Source organism: Hyaloscypha bicolor (genome assembly GCF_002865645.1).
Source record: "Hyaloscypha bicolor E unplaced genomic scaffold K444scaffold_189, whole genome shotgun sequence".
NCBI lineage: Eukaryota > Fungi > Ascomycota > Leotiomycetes > Helotiales > Hyaloscyphaceae > Hyaloscypha > Hyaloscypha bicolor.
In genome coordinates this window covers 707,958-724,746 of record NW_020194691.1, presented here as the reverse complement: position 1 = coordinate 724,746, position 16,789 = coordinate 707,958, and the positions used below count along the sequence as shown (strand labels likewise).

Below are 16,789 nucleotides of genomic sequence, written 5' to 3'. Positions count from 1 at the left end.
AGCGAGTGTCAGAGGAGTTTGAAACAACGAAGTCAGTACTGCCCTTTGTTAATTGGTCCCTCAATTCAGGCCCATCTAGTGGATTGCCTGTAAAAATGAATGTAAAAATAAAAAGGAACTCAATGTGGTCTGTTCGCATTATCTACAGTATGTACATATGATTCGAGTAGCGAACCAAGATAGCCCGCCATACGGCTTCCAATCATCTTGCCTCCAGAAGGTGCACAGACGCCGACTATGTACACCGAGTAGATTCAAACGGTCTCACTCGCCGCCCCAACACATATCTGGATTCGACTGCAGCCCTTATTGTGACCCATTTTAAAGTTGCCCGATAGATGCCTGGCCATTGGCCCATTTTATGTTTGTCTCCGCTGGACAGGGTTCGACAACATCAGGCTTCAGCTGAAGCCTAAACCTTAGTAATTTTATCATAAGGCTAAGTGACCCCCAACATCAGTTCAAAGTTCCGAAATATTCTCCACTGCTTTGCACACTATTCGAAAGTCGAAAGTCATCTTTGCACTCTCTGAAAGCTAGCATTATCGGACATAACCAAGAAGTTCCAACATCGGCAGCCAAGATGAAGACTCCCAGTCCGAACGATGTCAACATCCCTCAAGTGGAGGCCACCGATGGAGATGTCATCATGATCAATCCCACTGACCCGAGCGCCCAAGTCGAAGAGAAGCCTGAAATCGAAATTGGGTCCATTTGTGACGTGAAGGATCTCTACAAGGGCAAGGAAAATTGTCTTTGCTGCATCACCTGGTCTGCGGAGCCCCAGAAGAAACTGCCAGAGAAATCTTCTGATGAGACTGGCGGCTATGCAATCCTCACAAGACGAACTGAAGGTCATGGCGATTTCGGGCGAGACCAAAAGCTACACTCGATCGTGATCCAGAGCCCCGTAATCCGAGATGTCTTGGAGCCTGTATTGAAAGAGTACCCAGGTATCACTTCAGAGCTGTCTTCGTTGACTATTGAGGCACCATTTGCTTGCTTCTATCATCGATGGGCGGAGCTCAAGGCTGCCTTCAAGCTTTGCACAGGGGAGACGGCACAACATATGGGTTTGTTGATGACAATTCTGACAGAGGAATTTGACGGCACTCAGAAGGCGATGAGTGATCTCTTGAGGAACGATGTAATCGAGTACAAGTACCTTTGGGCATTGTTCAATCCTGGGGCTGTTCTTATTACGAAGATGCAGGGTTTGGAAGCTGCAGTGATCTTGGAAGATGCAGTAGAGTACGATGAGCAAAATGGAGACGAGGGATATGCTTTACTGTGCAGGCACATCGACTACAACGGCGGTACAACCGGCTTCGTCAGCACCAAAATCAAGATTCCTGAATTCAAAGGGTCGAAACCGTTGAGTAGCTTGCCTGCTGTTCCGCTTCGCACTCGCGAGGACCAGCAGGAAGTCACGGAGAAGCTGGTCCGTCAAGGAAAAAGGTTTGCAGAACTCAGAAACGCGTCTTTTCTGGAGTATTCTGGTGTAGCCTTCTTGACAAACAATCGAGATCGTGACATAGATGATGAAGAGCAAAGGGTCCAGACACAGGTATGTCCTAAACTCTACTTCTATTGAGAAAATCTAGCTGACAATGTGTAGGTCAACGGTCGAGTTATGGTGGATGCCTACGCCTGCTTCCAATTCAATAGGGGTGAGAGACTCTACTTGCGACCTTTGACGGTGACGGATCCGATCAACAGAGTCAATCATCAAAGCGGGCATCGTAATCATAGACACATAGGAGCGAAACATGGCCCTAGAGCTTATCATGCCCCTCCTCCTCCGCCTCCACCACCTTCAAATTGGAACCGAATTGACCTGTGGGATCCACACACTGGCCACCCCGTGCAGGAGTCAAAAGGACGTCCGAAAGAAGCAGACCAAATAAAGCTCACTGATGAGCAACTTCTAATCTGTGCGCCGTTCGTGAGGGGCTATTCGTTCAAGACCAAAGAGTGGCGTGAGTATTGCTCCCAGATAACAGAAGCTTTTGTTGACAGGTAGCAGTTCTCCTTAACATCAATGAGTTGGTCCCTATTAAATGGACCGAGGATATGTTCGAGAACCTCGTGCTACCAATGGAGGAAAAGCAGCTTCTTTTAGCATTGACAAGAAGCCATGCGAAGGCAAATTTGAAGTTCGACGACTTCGTGGTTGGTAAAGGTACGTCGAATCCGAGTCCTACAAAGCACCAAAATTGACAAAGTATTATAGGCAAGGGAATGATCATGATGCTTGATGGAGCGCCCGGCACAGGCAAAACTCTTACTGCGGAGGGCGTCGCTGAGGCAATGAAGGCACCCCTCTATACAATGAGTGCTGGTGAGCTCGGCTTAGAAACACGCGTCGTAGAAAAAAAGCTTTCAGACATTCTCGAGATGGCGACCATGTGGAATGCCATTTTGCTTATTGATGAAGCTGATATCTTCATGGAGCAACGAGGCCCTCATGATCTTGAGCGAAATGAGCTCGTGTCAAGTAAGTCACACTCTCCAGAGTCCATATCCAAGTCACAGTGACTAATCAGAGCAAACAACAGTCTTCCTCCGTCACCTTGAATACTTCAAAGGCGTAATGATCTTAACTACGAACCGCGTTGAGATGATGGATCTAGCCTTCGACTCTCGCGTCGATATTCGCCTCCACTACCCTGATCTTGACTCCCCTGCACGTCGCAAAGTTTGGGCCAATTTTGTTGACAAGTTGCCTGGGAATTCAATCTTTGGGGCTGAGGAACTTGATCGACTTGCCGCGGTGGAATTGAATGGTAGGCAGATTAAGTCTGCTATGAAGACTGCGTATTTGTTGGCTTCCGGCAATGACGATGATGTTCGGTTTGAGCATATCCAATCTGTGTTGAGGATTACGAGGGAGATGATTCTCTGATGGGGCTAGGAGCTAAGGGTGAAATGGAGAAAGTGGGCAAGGTAGTCATACCGTAGTGAGCCATTACTTATACAACTTTTCATTTGCCAACGTTGCTGCACAAGAGATATTGCCAAATCTCAATCAATATTCTCCATGCCCACACCAGCCCCACACCCAAAGACACACCCAGGAAATTCGGCTCTTTAGGCTCGAATAGGCCTAAGAGAGAGCGCTCCCCAAATCGCCATCAACTTCGATGTCTTGCTTTGATCGAATCCGCAGCTTAATTTACCGTCAATCATTAGTTCGCAATTCCTTCTCTAATAAAGATGTAGTACATTACTTACCTTCTCAGCAACAGCATAATATTGGAAAGTGATCGATTTATTGATGGAAAATCGATATATTGGAGGTTGACAATCTGTAGAATGACTAGATACAGGAGAGTAAAGAGTAAAAGAGGAGAAGAAGGAATCTAAAGTACAGTTCTTATATACCCACTAGTGGGTGGCGATTTCCTCCAGTATACTATGAATCAGATGACTCATATATATTAGTGAGCGTTCCCTGAGCTTCCATAGTGAGCTATTCCATAGGCTTCCATAGTAAACCATTATAAATGAGAGTGGCGAAGCTAATATTAGTAGTTGAACCTGGTACTGGAAGGACTAGTAAGCTAGTACCAATTCAACACATAAACCGTCGAGCAAGTATGCGTTGCCGGAAAGGTATCACAATTATGTCCCCCAAACTTATGCCCCTGACCCCATGAACCCTGCAATTACCCAAAGAGCCATATGCAGGATTCTGGTGTGGTAACGCTAATTCGTTATTGTCTGGCTGCGAAGTTCTCTGATAGACCACAACCCTTCAATGGCTCGGCGGGAGGAATCAAATTTGAAAGGCTTGAGAATTCGCCAAAGGGCGCACTGTTACGTAATAATATGCTATTTCACGAATCTACTTTGCTTACCCATATAATTTGCACCGAATCTTGACCTCACCAAATTCCACTTCCGTCTTTGGGCCTGAGCAGTCGCTGCTCTAACCTGAGCCGAGCCCTGAGCCCTGAGCACGCTAATGAGTCAGCTGGATCGTGCTCAGGGGATCCTCTTTTGGCTCCCTAGAGATCGGTTATAGTTTCTATGTTTTCTAAATATAATCTTAATGCCTGGAACACAGCCGCTTACCCTAACGCATTACGATATCGTAATAGTATCCGTTTTCGCTCTCCTGCAAGGATCCCTGCTGGGGCCGATTTTGCACCCTATCTAAAGAAGTGGCTATATTGCTGTATAGGTTACCCCTGATAAACATGAGATTTAAGTGTGCAAGTAACGCAAGGCAGAATTATCTCGGCACAGCTGGGAGATTTATGCACCACAGGCCAGTGAACGCAACTTTGTAATCGAGAGGCTCCTTGCTTATATGAAACTTCTCAACTCCCGCGCAGACAGGACTAAGTAAGGCACCTCCCTTCAAAGGTAATTTCTTTATCGTAAAGTATTGTGGGACGTATAGAGATTGCATAAGCAATATAGTTTGTACCCAGGTTCAATCCTAGAGACTCTGGAATTATAGAGGGAAGATAATATAAACTCGTTTCGGCGATAGTATATTAATCGAAGAGATGTCTAGTAGCTTTGAAAGTTTTATAAAAATCCTAGCAAGGCAGAGTTACATCGGCACTAATACTTAAATGTTGCCTGATAAAAGGAATAAAGGTGTGATAGTTCTTATGTCACGTGCTACTATCTAGTCACATGACCTATCGAATTTTTAGGTGCCTAAGGCTATAATGCTTATGCAAATAGGAAGTATTGTGCAAGCTCTTACGCTATCCCTTCGTCGGCCATCAACTGTCCACGCTAGCAAGGGTGTGCTTCCCGCACTACAGGGGGGGCTCGCTTGGCTCCCGTAGCATAATATTTATGTACCTTTGCATATAAATTTATTAGTAATATATATTGCGTGGATGAAATCGCGTCCAGGAGTTCCCTACCACTTATACGCGCATGCAATGAGCGATTCTTCCAGCCTACCTTCTAGCCCACCTTTAGGGCCTACGGGTAGAAAATACCCCCAATCACTTGAAAATATACTCCTTAGACTTGGACCAATCACAGACATCCATTTTGAGCCTTTTCAGCCCGAACCTAAGCAGTCCGCACAAGCGATTCTACCTCCTACCTTCCCTCCAAAGCCATACCCATTCGATTACTTTAGCCTGTTCTTTACTCCCGAGCTCTTTCAGACGATTACACAAATACCAATTAATATGCGAGCCTCCAGAGAATACACATAGCAGAGGAAAGGGCCCGGGAATGGACAGATCTATTACTGGAGGAGTTACACGTATTTCTCGGCGCTATTATATATATGGGAATCCATACTAAGCCTCAAATTAAGATATACTGGAATTCAGACTTTAATAAAGGTCCTTTACACTCAATTACGAGCCATATATCACGTATTCGCTTTTAGCAAATCAAGCGGTATTGCCATATTTCGTACCCTATAAGTAACGAGCAGAATGGGAATCACTTACCTTCTAATAAGGTCTGGTGATATAAGCTTGAACCTCTTGCTTCCTCTATTCAAGCTTCCTCTCAACGATATTACTCGCCTTCATCTGAAGTGAGTATTGACGAGCTTATAGTTCGGTACTTTGGGAGGTATATTTCTTTAATTTTCACCCCGCTACCCCTCTATTTTACTACCTTACTAATTAATTACTCTAGATCCTTATATACGTACAAGATGCCTAAGAAGCCGATTAAACAAGGGTATAAAATCTATGGAATTGCGGATCACGGATATATATATAATTGGGCTTGGAGCTCAAGGGAGAAGGGATTACAAAGGATGGTTCTCTACCCTACTCTCACGAATACCGGTTCTCTCGTACGAAACCTAGCGCTTTCCCTCCCACACCGCTACTTGACGATATATCTCGATAATTACTTTACCTCTGTGCCCTTATTTTCAGAGCTACGAGCCTGTAAATTCGGTACCGTAGGTACTACCCGCCCGTATAAGCTATTTCCTTCTGATTTATCGGCAATCAAAAATCGATTCGCAAAAAAGCTAGAATGGAATACACTTCTTACTATAGTAGTTCAGGACACACTTTGTCTAACTTGGCAGGATAATAGTATTGTTCTAGCATTGAGCAATATTCATACTGTGGATAAGGCAGAGGACTTTCGTACGAAGGAAAGGAGGCGTCCTGCAAAGACGTCTACAAATGGGCGAATCGTACGGGACGTTTTTGGTAACTTACTAATAAAGGAGCTTCTGATTCCTTGCTTTATTAATAATTACAATCAGAATATAGGAGGTATAGACCTTGCAAATTAATTCAGGGAGGCGTACAAGACCTATAGGGCTACCTTTAGGAATTAGTGGCCCTTGTTTTACTGGCTAATTAATATAGCCTGTATTAATGAATATAGGCTATATCAATTACATACGAAGCAAGGGCATTCTCTTACACACTTGCAATTCAGAATCGAGCTTTACTATAAGCTTTTAGGGTATTCTGAGAAGGCGAAGCTACAGAGCTTGCGAATAGGATTAGGGGGTAAGAGGGTATTTAATTCTGATCTCCAGCATTTACACTACTGGGAAAAGCGTACTACTAGGGGCACGTGCACATGATATATATATAAACAAAGGTGCCAAAAGGTCCTTGGGAAAGCTGTAGAAGGGAGGGCAAACCGGTCAATGGGAGGGTGTATGTTCTGTGAGGTGAGCCTGTGCAAGGAGGGGGAGTGCTGGATGCGATTTCATTCCCCTCATGTAGATTACTAATAAATTTATATGCAAAGGTACATAAATATTATGCTACGGGAGCCAAGCGAGCCCCCCCTGTAGTGCGGGAAGCACACCCTTGCTAGCGTGGACAGTTGATGGCCGACGAAGGGATAAGGCATGTACAGCTCTGGAAAGTAGGGCATTTGACCCCTATAAATACAGGCTACTTACCACTGCAGAATACTAGTCAATTCAGTCCTGATCATACTGATCTTATATATTGCACGTGACTTTATTAGTCTAGCTTGAAAGGAATATCAATTGGAAATTCCAATAGAACCCGGCCACGTTTTATGTCACGTGACATACCATCGTGTATATATTGCGCCCTTCTCTCTCTCTTCTTCTCTCCCTAGCTTTAGATCCTCGAATATAGGCATTCTAACTCTTTTAAGGCTTCGACCTATTCGTTTACTGTCTCCCCTGAATCCTAGGTATCCGAGCCTTCACAATTAGTGAGCTTAGCCGAGGACTTGTTTCTGTAAACATGTAACATTTCGGCTACCTTTATATTTGAGGCAATCGCGTCCATGCCCAGCCTAGTTGAACCTAGACTACTCCATCATTATTCGAGTCATAGCAAAGCCGGCAGGTTCTCTGCTCACAGAGGCTAATCTGCGTTGTGCTCCACACCACAGACTTCCGATGACGACCAAGTTTGCGTACAAGTACTCAGATCTCGGACCACGCCGCCAGCCAGCCGCAACTGCTGGCAAAGGCTGCAACCGAGTTCGACTTCTTACCCTGCTCCCCGGCGTCTCCGGGGATGAAATCACCGTAACTCTGCGCATGGTCAGCCTGGACGCCCTGAACCACACGAAATATGAGGCTCTGTCTTACGTCTGGGGATCGGAGAAGGAGCCTATCGCCATCACGGTCGGTCGCAGGTGGAGCCTGAATGTCTCCCGGAATCTTGCTGTGGCTCTCAAACATCTTCGCTTCGAAGTCGAGCCTCGCGTTCTCTGGGTCGACGCCATCTGCATCAATCAGGAGGACCTCCAAGAGCGTGCCCAGCAGGTCGGCTTTATGGGAGACATATATCGGCGAGCTTGGCAGGTCGTCGTTTGGCTCGGCCCCGAGGAAAATGACAGCACGTGTGCGTTAGACTTTGTTAACACTCTTAATCGGGTGGTCTCGGTGAATTGGTGGAATGGCACCATGGGGCCTGCGATAGGGACCGAGATGATGAGCCTCTGGCAAGCAGACCATTCGATCTCCTTCTCCGCCATGGTGAGGGAAGGTCTCGCACTCTCGGCGCTTCTCGATCGCCCCTGGTTTCAACGTGTTTGGATCCGACAAGAAATCTTCCTGGCTAAGAAGGCGATTGTCCAGTGCGGCCATAAGGAAATCCTGTGGGCTGCCTTGAAGAATACGGCCTTCTGCATATCCGAGAAGAACTTCTACTTTGGCCCACTTCAGATGACGCTGGACAGGTCTAATGTGTTCCGCGAGCGGTTGGCCTTGGTTCAAGATCTTGGTCGGGAGCGGCCGGATCACTTGCTCGGAGTCTTGAAAGCGACCATGGCTTCCAAGTGCAAGGACCCCAGAGACAGAGTCTACGGTGTACTGAATATGCTCGATCCGCGAGAATCGAACGCCGGCATTATTCCGGACTACACCCTGTCCGCGGCCGAGGTCTACAGGAATTTGGTGGTACACTTTATCGCTCACTACAAATCCTTAGACATTCTCTCCTATACGAGACTAGAAAGGTGTTGAACTAGCTAGCTTGGCTAGCATCCATTCCTTCCACTCCAGGTTCAATCACTAATTCAGTTCGTCCGATTATTGGGTATTACTTACGTACGAGCACACCAATCGTTTATTAGTATCGCCATTCGATTACGTTCCTTAAACGTACGTTCAGGAATCAGATTGGTAAATCGTTCCCACCACCAAGTAAGTGCGGGGTAAATCACATGGTGCTGGGAATCAGGAATATAGCTAGGGAACCCATTCCCTCTGTTTTTTATGGAATCACTCTCCTGTATCTAGTCAAAACTAGTCATTCTACAGATTGTCAATCTCCAATATATCGATTTTCCACCGATAAATCGATCCAAGTTCAATAAAAGGCCACGGAGCCGCGTCATCGGGCTGCCCAGTTGGGTGCCCGACTGGACAGCCGGCCAAGTTTGGATCTCGACTGGGTACTTCAATGCTGGGGGATATCTTGCACCGCAGACAACTATCATTGGGAGCCATACTCTGAGAGTTTCCGGAGTGCCAATTTCTCATATAGCCGAGCTGTTCCCCTCAGTGGAGGACGGCACAAGTTGGGAAAGCATGTACAGAGCAATCCCGCAAATGCTACCGTCATCCCAGAGGAGCTTGCGTGCCTACGGGGGCTCCGAGCCACTTGTCGAGGCTTATTGCAGAGTTCTTTGTCGGGACAATTTCAGCGACAAGGTGTTCCCTTCCAAAGACGAGCAGAGATTCACAGAGGCGATGAAGATCTTATTGGACATCCTCGGAGGCTCTACAGAGAAACGGGAGAACATAACAAAGGCCGAACAGCGCTTTCTCAGTGTCGCAACCATCGGTAGTGGAATTATTTGCACGTCAGAGGATGGCCACATCGGGTACGTTCCCAAATCGGCCAAGGTCGGCGATCTTTTGTGCGTACTGCCTGGCTGCCGAAGCGTGATCGTGCTACGACCGGCGGCGGGCCAGGTCAACTGCTACTCTGTGGTTGGTGATGCCTTTTTGGATAAGATGATGAACATCGAGGCGCTACTTGGGCCGCTTCCTGATGGCTACGTTGCGGTGTGGAAGCAGGACTCGGGCGGCAATTACTACAGCCCGGCCTTTCTCGATACCTCGACTATGAAATTTCTACTTGACGATCCACGGCTCGGTGCGTTTGCTATAGAGAGGAACACGGCGGAGAGTTCGTCTTGGGAGGAGGCCAAATCTCTGCTCAAAAAAGTGACGCCACAAATGTTGCGGGACGGAGGCGTCCAGCTCGAAGATTTCGACCTAGTCTAGGCGGGTTTAGGTACTCCCAGCATGAATCTCGCTCAAACGTATTATCAGGGACACTTAACTACTCCTGTGAATTCAACGTCTCTAGATTTTAATATTATTAGCTAGAGTAGTTTGGGTTAAGGGGTAAAATTCTAGCTTGTTCTAAGTCCTGCTATGCCCCAATTTATATACTTTAAGCCAAACTGGTCCGGATTGCAGTATAAATAAAAGCATATACGCTATCTGGTAGTATATTTAACTATTATACTTTAAACGCAACCACTTTAACGTTTAGTCTTTCAAACAGAAATACTCGCAATTGTAGTACTCCAAATACTAAATAAATAAAAAAGGTTTCAGGCAACGCTGTCTGGGGAGTGCTACTAGAGTGAATAGGAGCTGAATTGGGTTCTAAGGTACTGGCGTGAAAATTTTGCCTTGAGAAACCGAAGACAATTTTTTGGGGGGGGGGGGGGTCCTATTTTGATCTCCTTAGGAGCCGATCCGGTGCCCCGAAGTCACTGGAAGGTAGAGCAGGAACGTGACTGAGCAACCTGAGCAGAGGGTGAGGCGAGGGTGAGTAGCGCCTAAGCAGAGCGGCGACGGTGACTAACCGTGTTTGAAGCGAAGTCGAGAAGTTTTCGTATCAGATTAACGCCATAATCTCAGTCGAATCTGGACCTCCAAAGTCCACTTCCGTTTTTGAACCTGAGTAGTCGCTGCTCCAACCTCCCTAATACTGTAATGGGGATATAAAACACGGAGTAATATATAGAGTAGAATGGGCTTCCACAGTGTGGGATCACAGCGTACGAGAGTGGCGTGAAATTAGAGAGTGAAGGTTGGTTTGTTTTTCTAAGAACTAAGAAGGAGAGAGGGGTAATATAAGCGGACTGCGGACTGTCCGGATGTTCGGAGGTCACATGACAGAACCACGTGACCAGGAGATAAAATCCCCACCACAATACTAGCAAAACAGGTATATTAGCCTTTAGCCGAAATATTTTTAATAATTTAACTAAAAGGGTCAAAATATTATTAGTTCTATTTTATTAAAGATATTTTTAATATTAATATTCTAGTCAAAAAGAATTAAACTATTACTAGTAAAACAGTTATAAGAAGCTAGATTTTGCTCTATTTCTAATACTGGAATTATATATATAATTGCCCCTTTATAAGAAAGCATAGTTTATAAGAAACTATAATTCTTATTAGAAAGCTTCTAGTAATTATAAGCTTATAAAAGAAAATTTATAAAAGAAAATAACTTATAAGAAATAATTCTTGTAAGCAAATAGCTTATAAGAGAATATAGCTAGTATATAACTAATACCAAATATAATAAGCTTACTTAAAAGCAAATTAGTTATAAGACGCAGTTATATTCGAGTTTAATTATAAGAGAAAGGTTCTAGTAAGTGCGGGCATATATCGAGAAAGAAAAAACGCACTCTTTTACAGGCAATTCTAGCTATACCACAAGATTAAAATGAATATATAGTTGTCTGGATGTCGAAAATACTATAACATGTTAATTTGTTAAAGGATTTGTAATTATAATGAAGGTATGATTAAAAATCGATTTTTTGGGGTGGGCGGTTGGCCAGTGGATACTTCTAGCAAGGAAACCACCTGAGCCTCACCTCCAAGCATCAATACCTCGAGCCGCCTAGGACCTACAACCTCATCCCAACCCTCGTCGCAACAGATAGAAACAAAATGGTATAGTTGAAATATGTGCAGGGCAGGATTTACCGCTTCAAGAGCGAGTCGGAATGCTTGAAGCTGGGAATTCCTACTCCTGTTATCCAACACATCGTGGCTGCCACATGGTCCTGGTCCTGGATGTTGTACAGGCGAAGAAAGATTACGTGAAAATAATGACAGTAAGTGCGTAAATCTTTACAGCAGGCAGTCATCTGCTAACTTTATTAGATAACCTCGACTTTAAAGGATGATGGCGAATATGTCCCTATTTCCCCAACACCAAAGAAGGGCTATACAATTCAAATTCGACTTCGAAACTAGCTCGAATGGTATCATCGAGATGCTGTGCTCCGAACTACTATGCTGCCACTGTTTTCATACCTAAAGATCGACTCGTATTACGAGTTACCTATACAAATGTTGGACGAGGTTGCAGATGGCGTAGGCGAGCCTCTGATGATTTGGGCTAAACATCAAGGAGGGTTGGGAGAGCTTCGGAATCACGTTCGACATTGTGATCAGTTTCGCGAAAGAAAGAAGCTATGCCACATGATGGAGACACACTCTCTGGAAGAGCATGGTGTTTGATAAGTCCAGTTGCTGTAAAGACCTTCCCATACTCTGACCGGATCTACCGGCTTTCCGGTTTCCTGTATCATATCGCAGAATACCTGCGAGCACATCTCTGTTCAATGAACAGATACTGTACCGCCCAGCTTCGTTTCACAAAGCTATTGACGTGAGTCTACGTGATGCTGGGCAATTCCAGTATCTTAGTCGAGTTAGAGGTCACGAAATGCACGAATCGAGTGGCATGTAGCGATACGGAAATCATGAATATCATAGACACTCATTTGTGACTACTTAAAATACAGTCCTGTATTTTAAGTACCTGAAAGCAAAATCGTCAAAATTCAATTCAAAATCAAAATTCTTGAACATTCAGTCCTTTCCAAACATCTTGTTTCCCAGATATTTTTGAGCCAAGATTGCCACTTTCAGCCATTCAAGGTGACTCCTTAGCCACTTGCTCACCGTAATTACCTTTACAGTCACTCGTAAAATCAGTCTCGCCCCATTTTCGCCCACAAAGATTCCGAGCACGGTCCACGTTCAACGGTATAAGCGTCTTTATTGCAACAGTCCAACCTTCTTGCTATGTTTGACAAGGCGGTTCAGATAGACGGCCGGAACAGTTTGCTGCTTATTTTTGATCGCCTCCTGAGTCAGACTTCTCAGCGTAGGTAAAGGGTCAACCGTCTTTTTATTTTTGTGCGGGAATGTGACGCTTAACCCATCCAACTTCTCCACTAGTTCTTTTACACTGCCCCGGAATTCACTCCCAGATCTTGGGATTGGATCCAGGCCCGCCTTGGCCGCCGAGATAATCAGCGAGCCTAGCATTGTCATGGCGCATAGCGAGCAGCAATCATATTTTGCTTTCTTCAGTACACTGATAAGCAGGTCAAGCGGCGAGAGGATAGTCGTAAGCAGCTGCAAGCGAAGGGCGGCAATGTGATCTGCTCCTTGTATTAGCGACAGGTGTAAGGACTCTATTATAATCTAATCTCATAGTGGTCGAACCTAGGATATCATGAGGACGAAGGGCATCAAATCTCGCATCGTCCAAGTACCACCCCTTTGGCGTAACTAATCTCCCGTCTGTGTCAACTGTGCATCTCATGACCAGCATATCCGCTGTCACGACGAACATAGTCGCATCGCCTAACCCCCATGCAATCCACATCAGCAATGGGTTGTTTGTATTTCGGACGCAGCTCATCCATTGACGGGCCCACGGACGAGTCATTTCAGTGATATCATATTTCTCGGTAAGGACGAGGATGTGGTACAGTTCCAACACAGTCAGTTTCTCAGGGACCAAGGAAAATCGGCTGTGGATGATATTCAAAACGATTAGCATTGGTTTGGGCATGTCCTCTGGCAGGGTAACAACCCATTCCGTGTTGGTATTCATGGGCTTGGATTCCGCGAAACCTCCAGACAGCATCTTCTTCCAGACGGTGGAAGTGCGCTCCATGGTCTTGGAGCAAACAATGTAGTTCTGTTGCTCTGGGCCGACTTGCAGACGAAGGTCTCCGCTGCTGTCTAGGTGTATGGTAGTATTGATTGATGTGACCTGGTCCGGGACTGAGAGCGCCATTCTGTTGTTACTAGCCACGGCCGGAGTCTTTCTAGCTAATAATGTCCTTTAGTATCCGATGTCGTACGAGCGTTGACTTTGTTGGCGGATTTCTTGGCCAACCAGCCCACGTGCAAGCCTGACAATGCCCAACACGTGAAGAAGTAAGGTTACCTTGAGATCCAGAGGACAAATAGGCAGAAGTGAACCATGTACCAGGTCAACCGATCAACCGGGTAAAAACACACGTCACGTAACAACAGAGAGATTTCTAGAACTATGGTATTTTCTAGAAGAGAGGCGTGAAGCTCGTAGAAGCTTGGGAGCGAGGCTAAAATACTCCTTAGCGCGATAATTAAGCGAAATGCGTGCCTGAGGCTTAAGCGAATTTCCCCCTTCACAACCTACAGATGCCATCGGGATCATTGTGCTCGGGGCCGTTTTTTCGCCCCACAATACGCGCTAAAAATTTCCGAAAATAGAAAAAAAGGCAGGTGGGTCCTAACCGGTTACGGACCGGTACCGGCTACCAAGACTTTGCTTTTCCTCTTATAGCTACTTAAAATAATCTTGCTTTTAAAGCAAGATACTAATATAGGAGTAGTACTAGTTAGGGATTAGTCTATAACTAGCTAATAGTTAATAAAGAGCAGTATACTTTAACTTTAAAGCTAGATAATAGTAGGGTTACTTAAGAATTAGTTAATAACTAGTTATCTATTAATAAAGAACAGGGCTTTAATTTCAAAGCCAAATAGTAGTAAGACTAGTTAGAGACTAGTTTATAACTAGTATTTTAGTATTTTAAGTAATATATTTAATTTTAAGGCTAAATACTAATATAGGAAATAGCTAGTTATAAATTAGTTAATAACCGGTTCTGGCTTTAAATATAGTTCTAAGAATTATCTCTTAAAAGTTAAATTTCTTAATAAAAATAATAAGTCTTCTTTTTTTATAACCTCTTTCTCTTATAATCTTTCTTTTTTATAATAAAGAATTAACTTATCTTTAACTTAACTCTTAATAAAGAGTTTCTTAACTTAATAAGCTAATAGGCAAAAAACTATAAGAAAAGTAATCTATATAATTAACTAGTTAAAAACTAGTTATTTTATAATTACTAACTAGTTATAGGCTAACTAAACTATTACTAATACTCTGGAGTTCTCTTAATCTATATAATATCTTATATAGAAATCTAAAACTACTGAGTTAGCTATAAATAATATATAATATTAAATTTCTATACCTAAATATCCTAAGAGCTTACTAAATAGTATACTTTATATTATTAATATAAGGAGTTATATAAAAGTAAAGATTAAAGTAATATATAGAAATATAAGTTATTATTTTATAACCGATTAATAACTGGTTATTAATTACTTCTAGATTTAATATAGTAAATAAAAGCTAAATTATCGGAATATAAAAAGTAATTTCCTTAATAATATAATAATATATTTAATAAGGTTTTAATATACTAGTATAAAAATCTATTTATATCTTTATTTATAATTATAAGACTTTTCTAATTATACTAAGATTAATAATATATAGTTTATATTACTTAAAGTAACTAGATAGTAACTAGTTATTAACTTATTATTATAAGCTCAAGATTCGGATATTTTTTAATTAATAGAAGAACTTTTCCTTATTTTATAAAAGAACTATTACGAAAACTAGCCTTATATACTATATAGAAGATATATAGGGAAGCCTATACTTTAAAGCTCTATAGATTTAGTAAGTTTCTAGTCTTTTACTAGTTTTTTACTAGTTACTAACTAGTCTAAGATTATAAGAGCTTCTTAATATAATATTAGTTACTTTAGATATTAGTCTAATAATAGTATTTATTATTATTAGAATAATTTTAAGATATTTTATATCTTTAATCTATCTTATCTTTAAACCTTATTTTTATATTATAATAAAGTATAAATATAATATTATATAATAATTAAGAAAATAAAAGTAATAAGAAAATTATATAATAAGTTAATTATCTAGTAATAAACCGGTTATTAACCGGTTAATAACTAATATATAACTAGTAGAGATTTATAAAACTAGTACGAGAAGCTATAAGAAGTATAAATATAATATTAATATGGCTTTTATAGTTCCTAAAAATATTAAAAATTATCCTTAGATATTTCTATTTACTAAAGGATCTTATATATATTTATTATTATCTCTAATAAAAATACTATAAGAGATTTTTTAAGTAATTACTATATTAATAAGGAAATATAATTTATTAATATTAACCTATAGTAAGTTAAGACTAGTTACTAACCGGTTATTTACTAGTAAAAAACTAGTTATATTAAAAATTCTTATTATAAGCGAATTTCTCAGAAGCCTATATATATTATAATTTCTTTAAGAATATAATGCTTTATTTATTTCTAATATTTATTTATCTTTAAATAATAATAACTTATAGTAATATTATATTTATATTTTACGAGTTTTAAAATATTTATAAAGAATGGATTTTATTAGTAAGTAGTTCCTAACTAGTTATAATCTAGAAAGAAACTAGTAATTAATTGGTTTTTAGGTATAATTTATAAATACTACTAATAATATTATATAAATAATATCTATATTTAAGAAATTATTAATAATACTAATAGAAATTAACTTATATATTATTTTACTTACTAGTAAGTAAAGAATTTTATTTAATTAAAGTTTATCTAAGTTAATATAACTTTTAAATATATTTATAGTAAGATAACTAAGATTATCTTTAGGTGCTATAATAATAATAGCCAAAAATATAAGTTCCTTAATTTAAACTAGTTTATTACTAGTTAGTAACTAGTTATTAACTAATTAGTATTTATAGTTATATGAATTTATATTAATAAAAATATAACTATAATATATAAAAAAGTATTCTTAATACTTTTCCGGAACTTATTTAAAGTTATAAAGTAATTAATTCAATTTTATTATATTTATTATATAGGGTTTTAAAATATATTAGCTAATATATATAAGAAGTAAATATATAGTAATCTTTCTTACTAAACCGGTTATAATCTAGTTAGTAACTGGTTACTAACTAGTTTAGGCCTTAAAGTATATCTTTATTCTTTTAATTCTTAATATATTTAGTAATAATATATTTCTTGTATTTTAATTTATTATTTAGTTTATTTTAAGTAAAATATTCGAATATTTTAAAGCTATCTATTATATTATAATATTAAGTTAATTTTAAGGCTAGAATCTTGTAAGGAAGT

The 16,789-nt window shown here is 41.2% G+C and overlaps 5 protein-coding genes across 5 annotated transcripts; 4 read left to right on the top strand and 1 right to left on the bottom strand.

Moving 5' to 3' along the window:
• The first annotated feature begins 452 nt into the window (after window positions 1-452).
• K444DRAFT_622401 (P-loop containing nucleoside triphosphate hydrolase protein) lies at window positions 453-3,029 on the top strand. The gene is made up of 5 exons (XM_024882090.1): window positions 453-1,567; window positions 1,619-1,979; window positions 2,027-2,182; window positions 2,234-2,497; window positions 2,559-3,029. The coding sequence occupies exons 1-5, from the start codon at window positions 584-586 to the stop codon at window positions 2,903-2,905; spliced, it is 2,112 nt and encodes a 703-aa protein (XP_024726683.1). The 5' UTR covers window positions 453-583; the 3' UTR covers window positions 2,906-3,029.
• A 2,604-nt stretch (window positions 3,030-5,633) lies between these two features.
• On the top strand, window positions 5,634-6,247 carry K444DRAFT_711685 (uncharacterized protein; the record flags this gene model as incomplete). The annotated part of the gene is made up of 1 exon (XM_024888260.1): window positions 5,634-6,247. Exon 1 carries the CDS (start codon window positions 5,648-5,650, stop codon window positions 6,245-6,247), a length of 600 nt encoding a protein of 199 aa, XP_024726682.1. The 5' UTR covers window positions 5,634-5,647.
• An 831-nt stretch (window positions 6,248-7,078) lies between these two features.
• On the top strand, window positions 7,079-8,774 carry K444DRAFT_622400 (HET-domain-containing protein). The gene has a single exon (XM_024882089.1). It carries the CDS (start codon window positions 7,349-7,351, stop codon window positions 8,420-8,422), a length of 1,074 nt encoding a protein of 357 aa, XP_024726681.1. The 5' UTR covers window positions 7,079-7,348; the 3' UTR covers window positions 8,423-8,774.
• A 2,538-nt stretch (window positions 8,775-11,312) lies between these two features.
• On the top strand, window positions 11,313-11,968 carry K444DRAFT_711677 (uncharacterized protein; the record flags this gene model as incomplete). The annotated part of the gene is made up of 2 exons (XM_024888259.1): window positions 11,313-11,559; window positions 11,609-11,968. Exon 2 carries the CDS (start codon window positions 11,741-11,743, stop codon window positions 11,966-11,968), a length of 228 nt encoding a protein of 75 aa, XP_024726680.1. The 5' UTR covers window positions 11,313-11,559; window positions 11,609-11,740.
• Window positions 11,969-12,227: 259 nt separating this feature from the next.
• On the bottom strand, window positions 12,228-13,813 carry K444DRAFT_670621 (uncharacterized protein). The gene is made up of 2 exons (XM_024887650.1): window positions 12,965-13,813; window positions 12,228-12,900 (listed from the first exon to the last, which is right to left on the bottom strand). Exons 1-2 carry the CDS (start codon window positions 13,542-13,544, stop codon window positions 12,512-12,514), a joined length of 969 nt encoding a protein of 322 aa, XP_024726679.1. The 5' UTR covers window positions 13,545-13,813; the 3' UTR covers window positions 12,228-12,511.
• Window positions 13,814-16,789: the final 2,976 nt, after the last annotated feature.

Excerpts from the sequence above, each read along its gene's own strand:
- K444DRAFT_622401 (XM_024882090.1), top strand. The coding sequence starts at position 584 with ATGAAGACTCCCAGTCCGAACGATGTCAACATCCCTCAAGTGGAGGCC. Across the intron at positions 1,980-2,026 it reads GTTCAAGACCAAAGAGTGGC|TTCTCCTTAACATCAATGAG; the intron begins GTGAGTATTGCT and ends GACAGGTAGCAG. Across the intron at positions 2,183-2,233 it reads CGACTTCGTGGTTGGTAAAG|GCAAGGGAATGATCATGATG; the intron begins GTACGTCGAATC and ends AAAGTATTATAG.
- K444DRAFT_670621 (XM_024887650.1), bottom strand. The coding sequence starts at position 13,544 with ATGGCGCTCTCAGTCCCGGACCAGGTCACATCAATCAATACTACCATA. Across the intron at positions 12,901-12,964 it reads TCGTCCTCATGATATCCTAG|ATCACATTGCCGCCCTTCGC; the intron begins GTTCGACCACTA and ends TACAAGGAGCAG.
- K444DRAFT_622400 (XM_024882089.1), top strand. The coding sequence starts at position 7,349 with ATGACGACCAAGTTTGCGTACAAGTACTCAGATCTCGGACCACGCCGC.